At 34.6% G+C, this 19848-nt stretch overlaps 1 protein-coding gene across 1 annotated transcript; it reads left to right on the forward strand.

Moving 5' to 3' along the window:
* The first annotated feature begins 1413 nt into the window (after nt 1–1413).
* On the forward strand, nt 1414–16270 carry LOC147066861 (UDP-glucosyltransferase 2-like). Its single transcript, XM_085954049.1, has 9 exons — nt 1414–1546; nt 3382–3559; nt 8086–8164; nt 9263–9455; nt 10349–10543; nt 11873–12077; nt 12605–12824; nt 14529–14748; nt 15849–16270. Exons 2-9 carry the CDS (start codon nt 3404–3406, stop codon nt 16129–16131), a joined length of 1551 nt encoding a protein of 516 aa, XP_085810175.1. The 5' UTR covers nt 1414–1546; nt 3382–3403; the 3' UTR covers nt 16132–16270.
* The last annotated feature ends 3578 nt before the right edge of the window (nt 16271–19848 follow it).

Consider the following 19848-nt stretch of genomic DNA (forward strand, 5'->3'; position numbering starts at 1 on the left):
ACAAATTTTCTGAAGATATTTTACGTAGCCATCAATCATGTGTATTTTATGAAAATAAGTGTGTCAGATTTTCTATTCTATGGATGATCTAGCTCAGACGCTCAACATATTTTTTCCACGAGACGGAGCGATAATTTTATAAATTTCACGAGCCGGAACGGCGCTCCGGTGCGTTCCGTTCCATTTCGAGCCCTGAGCCAGGTACTTCAGCTAGTTGTTTATAAAAATGAAGATGTATCTTTAAACAATAATAAAACTATTTTAGAAATACCTTATCATAATAAGAAAACTGTTAATTATTACAATGATGATGTAAAATTATGTAAAGAATGTATTAATCAACATAATTATTAAAAGAAATTATGTTCATGCAAAAGAAATAAAATTTATTTAGAGAGACAAAATAAATTGCTGAAAGAAAGATAAAACGAAATCCTCATGTCAATCAAAGATAAGAGTTTAAGACACTTCAACTAATGTACTTAAAAAATATTAGCTTCAGTCTTAAAGGGGGAGGTGTTATGCATAAGATCAATAAGCAGATAACAGATTCTAATCAAAGAAACCGCAACTTCCCCTTATAACCACAGCATCCTCTTTGATATCAATAATATTGTCAATTAAAATATTGATCTAATTATTTCCAGAAAACCACAAACAATAATATAATATTATTTGTGTTGATAATTAGAAGTTTCTAGAATATTAAGTCATTCAATATAATATGTACCATTGCACACGTAATTAATTCGTTAGTTCTTTGTCAACCGTCATCAATATACCACTTGTATTGTAAATTGGCTCTCTGTCAGTCGTAATACCCGTATTACTGAAATTCTTCTACGCTCAATAAATGAAAACATCCATCAAAAGTTCTTCTCTTTTAATTTGATATCTCCTGTGAAGTTTCCGCTCTCTTTTCGCTATTCGTGATAAAACAAAAGAGACTTTAACAGAGTCCTATTCAACATAGTCATCTGTATAATAATATAATAGTAAATAATACGTTCACACGTATAAAGACTATTCAAAACGTATTTACAAAACGTAACAAAACGTAAATCGTAACAGTACGTACGCCCATTGTTAACTAGAGGTCAGATGACATGGTTACACCTAATAATTACGTAATATAGACTATCGGGAGAGACCCAATAATTATGGATGTAACAGTAGGTACAAATCAAAAAAATATTTCGATTTTTTTTAACCATTTATTTCTACTGTATGGGGACTCGAAATTAGACAACGCCTGTGACGTCCGCTTCAAGCCGCGACGTTGAATATAAACAATGTTTTGCGGCACAAATCTCAATCACCCACGACACACCGGTTGGGAAGCTCTGCACTTCACAATGTCAATGTCACAATCTCCATTAAATATTCTCACTCATACATAGATAGGTAATCAGCAGTCGTATTGCGTAACCGGTTGTTGTAGGTCGTCCGTGATCTCAAAATAGCCTAAGTGCACAATTAAGAGGTACATTCATCGGTTAACTTAATTCCATGGCCATAGTTCACTAAGTGAAAATCAATTAAGTTGGTAGGTTAACAATTAATATTGTGTATTATCTAATTTCTTTATTTAATTAAAATTATAAAAAATCACACTTTATTTTAAAAAAATGTTCGTAGTAGTTGCTATTATAAGTCTGTTGCTTTGAATACAACCCAAGCACATTAATATTAAGGCTATACCTCAGTTGAGGCAAGGTCTAAAAAGATCGAGGCTAGGCGATGCGTGGATTGTGCAAATGACGCGTGCCGAACGAAATATAATTTGTCATATAAATCCAACATGCGTCCATTTAATGTTCTGTTTATTGTTCTATTAGTAACAATAATAATATATTAATTGACATGTTTTCTTTTTCAAGTAAATGGGTAACGTTTTTTAGTCATCTTTACACGATTTAAGAATTATTAATACCCCCGTCGCCATCACGAAACAAATCGAAGTGTTCACAGCTCGACGTTCGCTCTCCGATTGCCAGCGAGTCCAAAATTTCGTCGCACCTATAAATTGAAAATTATTTGCATTTTCACTGACGTACCGTCTTAATCTGACGAAACTTTTAAAGTTGTCGGGTCATTTTAGATATATTTTTTTCCTAATACCAAAAATACCGGTATATTGAATTTATAGATTGCAATATCGGTATTTAAAAACCGGTATTTTTCGATACATACCGGTTTTAAAAATCAGACAATACTGATATATTCGGTATTGACAGTAAAACAAAATTTTGTAAAACATAACATTGTAAACATATAAGGACTGTAATTTTTTATCGGATTACTGAATGTCTGGTTCACTTCCGTGACTTGATGACTAACAATGACACATGCTAAAAAAATTAATATTTTAAAGAGATTTTTACATTTATTATATTATAGAAATTATTGGTAGATACCAGTGGCGAAGACTCCATACTAGGCGATTATTTGAGGCCTACCTTCTTAAGAAAAAAAAATTAATTGCATATTGACTTATTTATATAATCACTTGATTATATTATATTCTATAAAATAATTTATTTTGCCAACGAGAGATGCCGTATGTGTAGGAATGTATTACACAGATAATTACAAAACAATCTGCAAAGTTTTTAAAAATATACCACAGCGCGCCATCTGTCTTGACGTAAATAAAGGTCGGATTATGTTTCAAATAATTTAAATTTTTTTTCATATGGACTTTACGTCACGTAGCCCCGCTCAGTCTATCAAATTGTATGAACTAGGTAAGCTCCGATCGCAGAGCCTAAAACTAAATAACTAATAATCAGATAATTTAAAAAAATAATTTCTATGGTGTTTAATCGAATATTAATAAATTATATAGACTGTTTTTAAAAATAAAAAAAAACTTTTATCTAATGTTTTTTGATATTCTGTATAAATGTTTTGAAGAAATACGTAATTTAAACTGATCGCTTAATTATTTTAATATGTTGTCAGTGAGTTTTAGAAATTTCATTAAATTAGTGTGTCGTCATTCGTGTGTTACCTCTTTTCAACTTCCTTCATTCGTCACTGGTAGATACTTCTGTTTTTTTTCAATTATTTTACGAAGACCGGTATTCAATAGGAAAAACAAAAACCGGTATTGATATTTTGATTCGGTATTGCAATCCATAATTAAATTTTTAAAAAATCGGTACGTAGATATCGATGTATACCGGAATTTCGATATTGCAACCTCTAGGAAACGCTGCTGGGGGAGCATTTATTTTGGTAGCTCTTAGCAATTGGTAGGACACCTGCCAAAGATCCTAACCTAGGAGCTCGTGTCAGAATGTGGGGGCTATGACCTATAATAGAACATTACTTCATATATTTTATATTTTGATTTCATGTTGGCCCTAATGTTTTCAGTGAGACGGAATTAGTGTCGAAGATGGTGTCAATACAGGTTTTTTTGGTGCTGTTATCAACTATACTATGCAGTCAGGTTTCCAGTTATAAGATCCTTGTTTTAGCACCACCGCCAGCTAGAAGTCACTACAACTTGGGAAAAGCCGCTGCAGATATTCTCCATGAAAGAAAACATGAAGTAAGTCAACCATTATCCTGTCAAAAAACGGTATTGGGAACAAACTACAAGCCAAAAATACCCGTCATTCGAATAGTGTTACTTCAAAAGATAAAACATTTATTTTACTATATTTGACTGAACACCATGAGCCGATTTTACATAAAACATGTGAACAGGGGTCGAAATGGACGGGAGCGCACCGGAGCGCCGTTCCAGTTCGTTGAATCTGTAAAGTTATTGCTCCGTCTCGTGGTTAAAATATTTTGACCGTCTGAGCTAGATATGCCATATAACAAAAACTCTAGCACATTTATGTTTATAAAATACTCATAAAATTTGATAACCATGTTAATATCCTCAGAAAATTTTCGAGCGCTCCGGTTCGTAAACTTTTCCATTTCGAGCGCTGCATGTGAAGCACTTGCTTTTCCCTCCACCACCCGCCACGTCTCCACACCCGTTATGCAGGTGTATACCGTGGCGTAACGAACGATAGGCGCTGTTCAAATTTGTGCCGAAAGTGTCCCAGGAGCAACTTCGTCAAGACCTTCGTTGGCGTGCACTAGAGTGTGCGTGATCCCTACTTCCATATAATGTATTGTGAAGCACTAACTTTGTCATAAGTTCTCAAGGCGGCCTTTAAACTGTGTGAATTAGTATCTATTGTTCTTAGTGGCGGGATTAGGGACGTGGAAGCCGGGCGCACTTATTGATATGGAAGTCATCCACGATGATAAATAAAGTAATAATCATAAACACTAGTCACATATTGTATGAAGCATTTTTTTATTTGTATAAAATTTGGTCCGTTCAGTCTCAGTTGCGATGCGGCGATGTATAGATATTTACGTATTTTTTATCCACTAAAAATAAATATTGTTTTTATAATAACTTTATTTGACATATTGGTTGTTATACTGTAGTACCTATACTCTGAACACGTCCTCTGGGACTACCCACTGATGGGTTCCGACCAGGGGGATGAAAGTTCCATACAGCGAACGTGACCACCTAATACTCAGTTTTCAGAATAGATGGTAGCACGGTCACACACGAAGTCGCATGATACAAGGCCATTTCAATGACCAATCAGAGCTCACCCATGGTCCAGCCAATCAACATTCGAGCTTTCGATCAGTCTTTTCAAATTTCATGTCAATTCTACATGATATTTTCAAAACAAAAGCAGTCGTCCAAGTGTCAAGTGTCAGAATAATATTGCTGTTCGGCGTTTTTAAACCATATTGATAAAAGGTTTTGCAATCCGATATCTGATAAAATAAGTTAATGGGTAAGTCTACTTTTATTATATTATGTTTATAGGTATATACAATTGTATGCCCCTTGAAATTTCTTTGCAGTCGTGGTATCGAAATAATGATAGTACCTTCCTATTGTAATTTTCACGTTTGCAAATCTACCAAGGCAAACATAAAAAATAGGTAGGTATATAAAGAAGATTATGTTTGAGTAAATTACGTACCTACCTATATAAAATGTCTATATTATATTTGCGCATTCTTACAAAAGTGTAAATGGCGACCATTGTCATTTTATATTTTGAGATTAAGTAGATTTTAAAATTATTGTTTCAGAATCTACATCAATATGTTGTTGATCGTCAAGCGATGAAAATTTATAAAGAAATCTTCAAGCTACACAATATATGAAATAATTAATGAAGTCATCAATCTGACAGGAAGTGCTGACAAATAATTTCCATGATGGGAGTGCATTACTATTATTATTATTACATAATTATGTCCTCATAAATTTATATTGTTACTCATAATTTGTCAATATGATTATCATTGCAATAAAGTGTACCTATCTAAATTGAAATATTTTTATTAATTTTTGTCACAATTTCGTTTTTATAATTATAAATACTTTTTTGGGTTCGGATCTATGGTTCTGTCACAGTCAAAACTTCGAGTCACGCCAATAGATGGTACAAATTATAAGGGGCATCTTCTTGTATGGAACTTACGAATCTATATATATATATATACGTCTGTTATCTATGGTTCCGACCGAGCGGAGCTGTTTGCCAGGGTCCGTCCACACACGGGTCCGATTAGCCACGCCGACTTGGTATCGACCGAGTCCAACTTTGAGGCATTTGAAAAATTTGCTGCGTCATATGGAGGAAGGAATAATTCCGATCCCACCTTAGATTCATCACTTTCAACTCCTGACTCCTCTGTTTCGGCAGAGTTTCAGTACATGGGTACAGAGGACATTTCATGTCATTAAAAAATAAATGACGCCAGAGCAAGTCAAGATTCTTTTTATTTTGTAAAACTCTTTCTTTAAGCACTAATGTGCATGGTATGAATTAGTCAAAAATCTCTTTACGACATTATAGAAAACTTAATAAACTAAATTTTAATAATAAATATGACCATCAAATAATATGTAATAATAAGATATTTTCTTTTTAATGTTTTCAGATACATATTTATTAATTAATACACTTTAAATTATAAATTATTTAAAAAATGTCTCAAATTGAAAGCTTCGTATTTTTCCGCTAGGTGCCTCTGGTAGATATAGACTTTGCCTAAAACACCTCATACCTACCGAACTGGTCACTATTTTTACAACTTTAAATATAAATAGATTTTATAAATAAAATAATTTTTAAAAAATATATCGGAGTCCATATAAGTAATATCATAAAATCATAGCTACAAACTTAATAAAATGAAAATATCTACATAAAAAATGATTAAAAATGTTTGATTTTTACCATTTCCTGCATCCTACAACAGTGGCGCCAAATTAACGTCGATTGTCTCTACTTATATAAACATAAACCTAAAATAATATTTTATGACGTTTTTTGAATAATTGTAAGTTTATCTTTGACTTTATTTTAGATACCTACGTGTTGATTAATTATAATACTTTAAAATGTAAATTATCAATTAATCTCCAATTCGTATTTGTCCGCTAGGTGCCTCTGGTATGCTGAGCATTTGACTTAGGTACCGAAATTGGTACCTATTTTTTGAATAGCATACCTACTTATTTATTATTTATTAGCCATATAGTTACCATTTGTAACAAAGCGCTTAAAATGTTGGGCTTCGTCATGCGTACTTCCCGGGTCTTTTCGGATGTTACGGTATTAAAACTTTTATTTAATTCTTTAGTTCGAAGCAGACTTGAGAGTGGGTCTATTGTTTGGGCACCGCATCAGTTGAAGTATAGCCTTATGGTGGAGAGGGTTCAGAAGAAATTCTTGAGACTCCTTTATTTGAGGTTGTACGGATACTATCCGTGGCTTTATCCAACTGACTTTCTCTTAGGTATGCTTACATACTGCAGTTTGCAATTTAGAAGAAACCTTTATTTAGCTACATATTTTTTTCGACTTATACGAGGTATAAATGAGAACTCTGCCATTCTGGGCATTGTTGACCTGTGTTTCCCTGATAACTATCTTAGAAATAGAGAACATCAGTTGTTTATTCTCCCAAGGTGCAGAACCAACCTGCCACTGGTAATGCCAATTGGGAGGGCGATAACTATGTTCAACGAAATTGCTTCGGGTGTTGATATATTCCACCTACGTGAGGATGAGTATAGGTGGACGTTGTTTTATAAATTCTTAAAATAGGGTCTGCTTAACTCATCCGGTGTACTTCCTTGTACCTATCGAATTAATATTTTTGTATGTACATATTTCTACTGTTTAATAACATACTGTCTATCTCTTTTTTTATGTAACACATAGGCCTACCGCGCATGGACGATTACATAACCGGCCGGTAGCATTCGGACCATCGTTGGTTTGCTCGCGCATGATTCAAATTATTACCGGCCAGTATGTTTGAGCGCGTATGGCGTGATATAGATCGGAGGCAATGCGCGCGCACTGAAGATATGCGTCCGCACCGAAAAATGGCGGACGCAATATAAGAAACGTCAAAATGGATTTTGTAGAGCTTATGTTATATAATATATAGAGGTTTTGTATAGATTATCAAACTGTTTTAAAATGTGGGTGTATATATTATTAATTTATGAAGAAAGAAACTGAAAAAATGGGACTGGTACGCGCATGCAAAGCCAATAGGTACGCATCGATGAACTGTCAAGTCAAATGTGGATCTCATAACGGTTCGATGTATGCATGCGCTCCATACGACCGCGTCACTTGTGCATGCATGTATGAGTGCACTCTCGGCCGGCCATGACTTGTCATGTGCGGGCTCTCATTTAAAAGCATTGCCAATGGGACCCCGGCCGATTCGAATCGGTGTAATATTTTGTGTCTGAACACAGATTTTCAATTCAGCCGTTCGCTCGATCGTCCATGCGCGGGGTTGCATTGCAATACGATGGTTACAACTCCTCGATTGTTGACCGTACGATAGTAAATCGTTCATGCGCGGTAGGCCTTACTGTTTTAAGTATATTTCTTTGTTTCTATATGTCATGTTGTGAACGTCTTAAATTTATAATTTGTAATGTCCACAATATGTTAAAAATAAATAAATTGAATTGAATTGAAATAATATTCTTTTTTCTTCCAGGTTACTTTTGTGAGCGCGTTTAAAAATGAGAAGCCAGTGTACAGGGAAATTTTTCTAGAGGAAATGATGTCTATAAAAAGTATAAAAATATCATAACTTATATTGTAGGTATTTAATTTTAAAGTAACTAGGTATGTAAAAAAAATAAAATTACCGTTTATAGTAACATACATTGTAGAGCATTAGGTTACATGAGACCGATCAAAATAAAAAAATATATTACACGGAGCAAATGGATCTCCAATGAATGAAGGATAACTACATTTTTTTTTTTACAAAGAATAGCTGTATTGAGGTATTATAATTGTAACAATAAGTTAGCCATCTAACCGCCTATCTCGCTCAAAAAGTTAACACAGCCAAGAGAACATAGCACTTTTTGACAGTTTAGACCAGCGGTAGTCTACCTGGTCCTTACCACCCACTAGTGGGCGTTCCAGCTTTCATGATGTTTGTCATGTGTTTTCATGCCTGTCTTATATCCAAATATGTGGAAAACGATATTCAGTTTATTAATACCTTTTCCTACCTCATATCTTGTGGAATCAGGCTTTAGTGGTGCATATTACGACCAAAGAAAGAAACCGTCTGAATTTTTCCGAAAGAGGAGACCTTCGTTTGTTCCTCACAAAAATTGAGCCAGATATCCAGTATTTAGTTTCGCAGCATCAGCCTCAGGGATCTCATTAATAATTTAATTAAATAAATGTAATTTCATCAGACTTCATGCTTCAATGTATGCAAAGTATAAATAAAAAGATAGATTTAACTACAGTAAGTTGTTTTTATAAAGATTTATTCTGCCAAACTTAGCGAAGTCTGACATTAAGTATTTGGTAAGTAATTATTATCATATGCTTTAACTTGTTGTAACTCTATTTTATAAATTATATAAAGTAAAGATACTTCCATACTTTATAAATCACCATTAATGTGGAACCGGTGGGCGGTTAGAAAATTTTACATTTTTTACTACCCCTGGTTTAGACAGTTAACTTATTGTAACAATTAGCTTCTTCATACATAAATATGATAAACTACCATCGACAACCGCCTTGTGTGTAGAATAGACCCACAGTTGTTGCAAATTGGGTTATTAATTTTTTTGTTTCCTCCCCGATGTTAGAATAATAAGGTTAATCTGAACCTAACGGTGGTCATTTTTTTTAATTTACAGATGATTCTATCATGAATTTTGATATGGTTGGCTCAAAGTCACCTATGGCTGGTTTCACCTATATAAATAATCTCGTAATGGATATGACAAGAGTTATGATGAGGGATTCCGATATGAAGACATTGTACCATAATAAGGAGGAAAAATTTGATCTAGTGGTATTAGAACACTTCCTGAATGACCTGTTAATAGGGTTAGTAATGAACATAGATGTTGATAAAACCTTTCTTCTGCCAGACACTGTGGTTTCATTATAAATAATTACAAGATAAAAAGAACTTTTTAGATACAACATTTTTAAATTTTCTGTTGAATCATACAAACTTGACTTGACTAGCTTAAACGATCAAAAAAAATTGTACTTGATAGAAATAATACTGAAATGTTATATTGATTTCCATAGTAACGCACATTTATATATTAATAATTTAGTTGCTAGAAACCACTTATCAACCAATAATAGTTTTACTTTTTACGGATTTCTTCCGAAATAACTTTTCATACAAAACAGAATTAACTGAAAATGAAATCAATTCTACTTAAATATGGCTAAAAGTATTAAAAAAAATGCATTGGCATCGTGTTCTGATATATTCTAAAAGTTTCAAATGTCTAGCTAGTCGGGAAGTTAGTTAAAAATCGATTGCAAGATTTCTACCACCGGACAAATAAGAATACGAGCTAAGAAAAACGTTGTAATAAAATATCTGAAGCAAGTTTTAGTAAATCTATTTCTAAAACCCGATACCTAAGTCTTATACAGTCAAAATTTAACAAAAAATACACCTGTACCTACATATTATTTTTGCAATTTTAGACAGTGATATCTAATTACTAATAATACACTAATTACATACAAATCAGAGACACAAATTAAAAATGTTTTCCTCACTTTTACATTAATTTTGTTCAGTCTAAAAGTATTTTAGTCTATGGTGTCACCTCTGGAATTAGCATGAAAGTTTTATGTGAATGATTTTAATGTGCCATATTAAAAAAAAGAATAATGATTAGAATCTTCAATATTATAAAATAAGATTTACCTAACATAAATTGTATTTATGTAAGCTTTGTCATATTTTGCAGTTATGGAGTGAGGTTCAATTGCCCAGTTCTTTTGATATCTCCAATCGCATTGACCGGGTCTGTAGCAAAATTCACAGGAAATCCAGTTTCTTTGGCTACCGTTCCGAGCATCCTTTTGGCGCTGCCGACTAAAATGAATCTGTTGGACAGGGTAAAGAATCTTGGAATGGATTTAGCACTAGACTTTATTGGATGGTAAGAAAGTGAATTCAGCAATTTGCGAATGAAAATGATAACGATTATTCAGTGAACATATTCTGTTAAAACTTACTGTTAGGGCCTGATCCATAAAATGACGACATCGTATAAAACTAATTAATTGAGAATGCTATGCATAGGTCAGTGGTTTACAATTTTTTTTGATTGCGTACCGCTATGCTGGAAAAAAAACAACACGTACCGGTAGCAAAGAGTGACTGTTGGATGAAGAGAAGTCTGTGGCTAACAAGAAAAAAGTGCTATTGCTGCCATATTTATGTGACTTGAATTTGAATGTTTTTTCATATTTAGTATTTTTACATTTTACTGAACATAAAAATATTATATTTTACTTTTTTATAATAGATATTTCAATAAAAAAGACAACATGCACTAAGATAAATAGTTCACTTTGAAAAAGACCATGTCTTCGTTTAAGCCGCGTTGACACGGTCCAAGTACGATCCAAGTACACTTGGACTGAGTGCCATCCAAGCGACAGCTTCATACTAATTATTCCTATCCAAGCTACTCGGACCGCGTTCTACTCATCCAAGTTAGCTTGGATAGGAGTAATTTGTATGAAGCTGTCCCATATGAGTGCGCTTGGATGGCACTCGGTCCAAGTGTACTTGTATCGTACTTGGACCGTGACAACGCGGCTTTATCCAGTTTGCTAGCCTCTGGACGCTCTCGGACGCATGTAAAATAATGACTGTGGCAAAAACAGATACAATAATTATAGCAAAGCTGCTTCCCATGATTAAAAGTTTAATGGTTGCTTTATTAGGACATAGTTAGTTGAATAAATTATTTACACACCGCAGATAAAGTATTCCTAGCATATATTTTTTATTTATTATTGAAATGGCTACATGTTCTCTGTATTCATTATTATACACAAATCTCTTCATTGACTAATTCGTGAAATCTATAGAATTTACAAAGTTTGCAATAATTTCTAATGACAATGAAACAGGGATTTGAATACCATGTTTTTCTTTCTGATTTCAACCAATATTCATTATTCATGTCAATATCCAGCTATATTTGTTATATCGATGGTTTAATGCTCAGGTAGGTATTGTATGTCCAGTTTTTTCGAAATTGAGTTAACATACACAAAATGTTCGTCTGCATCATATCTTTATACTGTAAAAATATTGTAGGCCCAAATACGTTATTTTAGAAGATACTGTTCAAATACACAATATGTACATTTCTAATGCATCTCAAATTTTAAACTTCAATTTTCTCAAAACATACTAAAATGGACATACAATATCTGTGCACTAAACCGTCGATATATACTTTTGTCTATTAAAGGTGGATGTTAAAGCCAAATCAAAAGGCACTCTATGAGGAATTATTCAAGGCAGAATCACAGAAGGTTGCATTCGATGAACTTTCGTCAAAAATATCTGCAATATTGATCAACAGTCATCCGTCAATAAGTGTCGCAAGACCTCTTCTCCCGAATGCTATCGATATTGGAGGATATCATATTGGTGAATTCGCACCATTACCTCAGGTATAAAACATATTCTTTACTGCTGACAGTTATATTTTATCTGTCTTTCTTAAATAACTTAAATGCATAGAATGCTGATACTGTAAAACAAGTACAATCCTTATGCATAGATGACATTTTACCAAAGTAGTTAATAAATAGAATGGCAACACGGCTTTCCGCGATCAAAATTGTTACCAGTTTTTTAATTAGAAATTTTCCGTTAGATTATTAAAATATTTTTAATTGACATACAAAGGTATGAAAACTACTATAAATTAACAAAATTAATATAAATATTAATTAATCAATTGTTGATTATTTTATCAGTGTGTTAATTGAATGTAATATGTGCACACAACGCTGATAAATGATTTTTTTTTCATAAATTATCTGGGTTATCAAGGTTCTACTGTATCTGTGGGACCCGAACTCATTAATTTCAAAGCATCCCCTCCTACTATAAGGCTGCTATTAATATTGAAGCATAGCTAAGTAAATAAGAAAATTGACAAAATATTATAAAAACATTAAATTCTCTGTTCCAGGATTTGCAAAAGGTTTTAGACAATGCAAAAAACGGACTAATTTACTTCAGTATGGGAAGTAATCTGAAGAGTTCTCTGATGCCTAAAGAGACTCAGCAAGGGATTCTTAAGGCTCTTTCAAAACTTAAGCAAACCGTACTGTGGAAATTCGAAGAGGAATTGCCGGGAAGACCAGACAACGTTATCATCAGGAAATGGATGCCGCAAGATGCTGTATTAGGTAGCCAAAAAGCATAAGATTTTCTATTCAAATGTTATTTGTCATCCACAGAATTATTTTCCCCCCATCACAGTGGCGCACCCAGGGGGGGGGGGCAAGGGGCCCTGCCCCCCCCCAAAGATAAAAATTATCAGAATGATTTTAAACATTGAAATTGAAAGCCAATAAACTATACCTTAAGCTTAGACAATAAAAGCACAGCAAAAAAATGATTTGTAATTCTCCAGCACCCATTTTAGAAAAATTTCTTAGATTTTAATTTCTAACAAAAAAATTTCGAAACACTAATTAATATCGGGTTTTTTTAGAAACCGAATCCCTAATGGAACTGTCAAAAAATTCTCGGTGTCCATCCGAATTCCGGAGTGGTGTAGGTCATGTCTGGGGAGGGCTGACAGGGCTCTAGCCTGGGGGCCCGGGCAGTGGGGGGCCCGGCGTGTCGGGTTGACCAGATAAGTGAGGTAAACACACATCATAAATTTTCTTTAATAGTAAAAAAAAAGGCGCTATTATACTTCATGGCCATGAACATTTTAAATTATGTAATTGTACAATATATATTCTGATTATTAGGTATGTGTCGATACTCGACAGCTCCATTATTAAAGTAGATTTATTAAAAATCGCTAATAATTCACTGTATAAGTATCCTTAATTTGAACTAAAACACAATTTGAAAAACGTTAATGTAGTGTTTCACACTGCCTTGAATCTTGGCGGTAGGTAGGGGGCCAGCCAAATATCCTAGCCTGAGGGCCCGTTTCAGGATGTGGGGGCCATGGTGTAGGTACACCGAGTGCAATAGACAAATTACCGATAAACGAGAAATTAGGCTGTGTTGTGTTGAGTAGGTTTGTGTTAAATGCAATAATACTTTTTTTTGTCCATTTTCAATTAAAATTTTGGAACCTCAATATTAAAAAAACTAAATATTGACGATAAACATTCGGCGAAAAGAACGTCTACACCCACTATCTAGTCGGTGGTGGTGTAAATCAAAAGAACATTTTACAGTAGAAGTCGGCATAAATATTGTAGCTCTCTAGACCAAGCGGGTAGCACAGCCGATATTATTTGAGTAATGTTTTAGCATATTAGGGGCACATGTCCAGCATGGTCACTGTTAGTCACTACCAATCCGCGAGTCGCTGATGACACGCTCAACGGTTACCGCCACTATGCCTCCAATTTAGTAAAAACTAAGAGAAACTGTACAAATTCGTGTATTGTGAAAATATGTAAAAATAATTATATGAAGAAGAAAAAGACCCTATGTGACTAATTTACTTTCTGCTTCTTGGGCCCCCCCCCAAAATTAAATGCTGAGTGCGCCACTGCCCCATCCTATATCCTAATCACGCGGCTGAGTTGTGATGTTTTGAGTTTCATACAATATATCCTTGCGTTCTAACAAAAACTCACCAAATAGTTTAAATAACATTGTTTCGAGACATTTGCATTCAAAGATTGTGGTAAGTCTTCCGAGATTTTAGATCTTGGTGTAAAAATGTTTTCTTTTACTCATTCAAAATCGCACTGGATAACATATTATGGCTTCAGGACTAATTATTTACATTTGACATATCTCATAAATATTTTCATTGCGCATGCGCGACTTGTCAGATATTGACACTTCCACGCTAACCGTTGGATCACTTCTTTTAAGTTTATATAATAATTCAATAATTCAATTGTCATTTCTAGCCCATCCTAATGTGAAAGTATTCATATCACACGGAGGTCTCCTCAGTTGTATAGAAGCAGTGCACCATGGCGTTGCAATGATAGCCATTCCCATATTCGGAGACCAGAAAGCCAATGCAAGGGCAATCGAGGAAAGGGGGCAAGGACTTACCTTAGACTATGCTAACTTGACTGAGACTTCTCTGAGTTGGGTGCTTAATGAGATTATCAGTAACCCAAAGTAAGTAATATAACGTATTTGTTGATGCTTGATAAACATTACGACTGCGGGTTACCTTCCACTAGAGGGGCAAAAGGCCACAAGGCAGAATATCAGTTGGAGATTGGGTTATGGCAGTGGCGCATAACCTATTTGAAAGAAGGGCCAATTGATCTATTTTCTAATTTTTCACTGGCCGCAGTGGGTAAAAGTATTGAAAAATAATGATATAATAGTATAGATACTAGATGAGATATACATTTTATTATTTTAAATTTAATAGTTACATAATTATATGCTACTCCAATCACTCTCCAATCTGCATTACGTACATATGTTTTTGCATGATAGAACTTACTTAGTATAGAATTTTGTCATATTCAATGACAAATTTGGTTATGAAGTACATACTTGTTATTTTGGGCTGCATGCGGCCCACGGGTCGCGGTTTGTGCATCACTGGGTTAGGGTATTTACAGGGAATTTACATTTAAAACAAAACAATCAATATTATGATTTTAAATGATTGGTTCTAATACTTTGAAATACAGACTAAGGGGGTAGAGGAGTCAGTCTCGATCCCTCTGTCCTAGATAACGTTCTTAACAAAACGTTATACTCCTATAATACCATATGTTTGATCAGCCATTTTGTATGCAAACAGACCTCCACTATCTTGTTTTTATTGAAATGGTGCTACCAGCATCTGTGCGAATTGAAGTGAAGCTTTTTTACTGATAGTTTTCAGCGAAAACTTAAGTGTCTTATTATATGAAATTATCTATACATAAAATATCTACATATTACTATTATTTGTTAGATTTGGACCATATAATATATGGTTCATATTATGAAGTTATCAGTCTTTTAGAAATAGACACCACATAATATAGATATATATCTTTAGGGTAATACACGGTAATATAATCCAGCGATATCTTTAGAATGAAAAAATGTAGCAGATATGTCAACTCTCAGCTGTCAAGGGTCAGTTTAAAACAAATGTTCTACTGTTGCATTGATTGAGGGATATGTCATAACAATTATTAATCAAATTATATAATTACAAAACAAAAAATACCATTCCTTTAAGAATTAAAATCCATTTTTCTTTTAAAAAGGTATGAGCAAAACGCGAAGAGGATAAACAGGCTGTTCCACGACAGACCGATGAGACCGCGGGACGTGGTTGCATTCTACGCTGAGCACGTCATCAGGTCAGGCGGCGCACCGCATCTCGCTCCACCGAGGTTATCAAGGTGCTCGGAACTGCTACTGGATGTCATCGGCCTGATAGCAATTCCTCCGTTTTTAGTCCTCGTATTCGTGGTCATGGCCTGCAGAAAATGCTTTAAGGTGAAGGATAGTGACAAGAAAGATGGAGGAAAACAGAAGAAGAACTAGTTTGTGAGAGGACTGTAATAGAATAAATATATAAATTGTATAATAATATATCTTCTTCGACCATGTCCGATCCTAATAGGATCATATGGGCCTCCACAGAGTAGATGTTTATATTGACAGATTTTGTTTTTTACGAGAAATGGATGTCAGCCACTTGCTCAACCTATTAGGGCCATACCCTGACACCCACAAATTGAAAAACAATATGTATACTTGCCAGACCCAGGATTCGAACCTGGGGCGTTATAGTCCAACGCTTAAACCGCGCGGCCACCGTGGGTGGGGTTAATATAATATAATATATAATATTCAATTATTTTGTAATGATAAAAAATAAAGGTATGTGTCAAACTAACTTATTTTTCATTTATTCCTCTCCGATGCCATATTTTTTTTGGTATGTTACTGCGGAATTTCCAAATTATGTATGTTCAATGAAGAATGTTAAATTCACAAATCTCGCGATTCGTTGAATAAAAAAATAGTTTATTAAACATACCTCAGAGCAGGGGTAGTCAACCTTTTTATATCTAAATTCCGCCCACTTTTCTATCTCTGTTAGAAGTAAAATTTTCGAACCGCCCACCGGTTCCACAGTAATGGTGATTTATAAAGTAGGGAAGTAATCTTACTTTATAAAATTTATAAAGGTAGGTTTTCATATCCACTTGAACGTGAACTAAACTTATGCGAGGGCTATACAAATAGTATATTTTCTAATTAGAATTTTATGAAAACATAATGAAAATGTTTTTAAAACCCCTACCGCCCACCATGAAAGCTGGAACGCCCACTAGCAATTTTTTAAATATTCACGTTTTTCTGTATGTAATTATTGTGATTATATATTTTAAATTGTATCCTTTTCTTATAATCATGATGGCTGATAATCAAAGTCCTAATAACCGAGGTTCTACTGTACTTACTGTGGAATACAACCTACTCCATAATCTTGTTTAACCTTAAGCCCTCGGTGATTGAAGTAAACACGAAGAGACCCTTCACGTGGCTGAGACATGTGTTCCAGATGCCATCAGAGAGTGCGACACTCCATCCTATTCCTCACCCTGCAGCGGTGCTACAAAAGCGATCTATGCGCTGCAGGACTGGCATGACGGAAGGTGCGAGAGTTGGCAATGGATGCAGGAGAGCAGGATGACGGAGGACATCCCATTTGAATGGGTCCAAAAGTGTCAAAAAGACCTAAGCGCTTTTCACACGATTTTGTTTGTGAGCTTCCGTCAACATTTTGGGCACCCAATGAGCACACCTTTGCATACCCCATTTTTCCCGTGAAAATCGTTTGTATGGTAGACTTACTGACGTCTGGGATCAAAATTGTAAGCTCACGGACTGTCACACGGCGATCGTCACAAACTTTATCATTGATTTTCTTCAACAAAACATCACCAGTTGAGGACCTCCATCCTCTCCCCTCCTTATCATGGATACTCGTTCTACCACTCGAAAACTCAGTACATCACTTCCTGACATTCAGCTGGTTCATCACATTACCATCATTGGATGTAAGATGCCGATGGAATTCAACAGGGTGGTGAGATATCCAGGGTTCCAGTGGCTAGCTCAGGTGTCGATAGAACCCCGGATTCACAAAAAAAATATTTAAACGAAAGAAATTAAATAAAACAAGATCTTTCTTGTTTGTAACGTGGTCTTATATTTTTAATATTTAGTTTTACAAGTTTATTTTTTGGTTTTTACAGTTACTGTCATCAGGTCCGTATACTTTGGACAAAGGACGCTCAATAACTTTTTTTCTCAGGGTTCTCTTTTTTGAAATTCCTCCGAACCCACGCCGACTTACCAAAGAGCTTTCGTGATTGGCCAAATCTGATCGGATGATCGAAAGATTTTAGCGTTGCGCAATGAGTGGCAAAATTTACAACATTTGAATCCTTATTTATATATTTTATTTAGTCTTAAAATTATCTCTTTCATCCATCATCATTTATACTTTAAAATTTATCTTAATTACACCTCCGCCCAGTAAGTGATTTTCACGCACCGGACGAAGGCCTTTACCTATGAATAAAATATTGACGTAGTTGAGCAGGGAACCAGATCAGGCGTTTTATTCAATTATTTATAGAGATCAGGGTAGCGGTTCGGCCCGCTTTTATTTAATATTTATAAACCTCAAGAAAAGCCTGTTGATAACAGGTATGTGTCAGTGGACTCCCTCCTGATTGAGAAACCGAATGATTGAACGCACCTCGAATTCGGCAGGATTCGACAGTGGAGTGTCCAACTCAAGCGGACGCAAAGGAGCTACCGAGCCGGCTCATCACTCGTTCTGGATCTGTGGACGTCTGGACCTGTGATCACCCATGTGTCACATTATATTTATGTGATTTTCTCAAAGCCTGGGTGTTTTTGATTGATTCACTTTCATAACTAATTACACTACTGGTTCACTATACACTATACTACTATAATTGGGCCTCATGTCCTGTTGTAGTGTTAAAAAATAAATTCAAAGAAGATGCTGGATTCCCAGGGGAGAGACTGAGTCATCGCTGGGGATAGAATTTGGGGAGGGACGGTGAGATCTGGACTACTGGAGGAAAGCAGCATAGGATCTGACCAAGTGAAAGAACTTCTTGTGGGTAGCCTTCACTGTGCTCTGGGAGAGGCAGATAACCATGAGGGATGAAGAGTCTTGGTCACTCAGAAGATGACTGCATTTTAGAGTGGTCATGATCCTCAGCTATGAGGGAACGACCGAGAATACATGAAAATTTGTGGTAAAAGAAGTACTTTTTGGCCTTATTTTCAAATGTTTAGGCTTCATCTCTATCGAACAAGGTTTTCTTTAATATCTTTGACTTGACATAATTATAGAATTGTCAAGTAACCTCTATTATCACTACAATGATTTTTTTCACATAAAAAAATTACACTTATCCATGACAGTTACAAGATTTCAATGTCGTGCTTACTACAAAGATAAGAGGATACATAAATTTCCTTTTATCAGTTCAATGAATGATACAATCTATTAATTTACAGTTTGTATATTTTTTAGACATTTAAGCTTAACTGATAAACTGATTAAGTGACATTTTTATTACTTATAGAAATATTTACTTATATAAATAATATGGTAGGTACTGTTCGGTTATACGGAATACAGCGGAAAACACATTTTGAAAATAGCCGATAAACTTGATTATTTGTTAGTTTAACCTAACCAAACCTAACCTAACCTAACCCAATCTAACCTAACCTAAACTAACCCAAACTAACAAATAATCCAGTATATCGGGTATTTTTAAAATGTGTTTTCCGCTGTATTCCGTATAACCGAACAGTACCAATAATATTAATCCATGATATAATAATAAGAGATAATGGTGTGTAAATTGCAAAAACAAACAACAATTAATTTAAAGCCTACGAGCACATAACTGGATCTCAGAGGTAAAGTATCATACATGTAAACAGTTTTAAGTGAGGTTGAATAGTTAGTCATTGAAAAATGAGTAGGTATATAATCCTGTATGCTACATGTGAAAACCACTGAACCGATTTCGGTGGTTGAGCCATGGGTCCCAAGAAGAGTGAAAAATTTACTACAACAAAAATCGGATTGGCTTTCGGCTTTTCTATTTTAAGTTAAAGTAGGTATTACTTTAATTACCAGCCGATGTCATGGATCACTCCAAGATATTTTAGTGTTGTAGCTTCCTTGAACTT

The sequence above is a fragment of the Rhyacophila brunnea genome, unplaced genomic scaffold (assembly GCF_057557595.1).
Source record: "Rhyacophila brunnea isolate RB1 unplaced genomic scaffold, BYU_Rbru_1.0 scaffold_4, whole genome shotgun sequence".
Classification (NCBI taxonomy): Eukaryota; Metazoa; Arthropoda; class Insecta; order Trichoptera; family Rhyacophilidae; genus Rhyacophila; species Rhyacophila brunnea.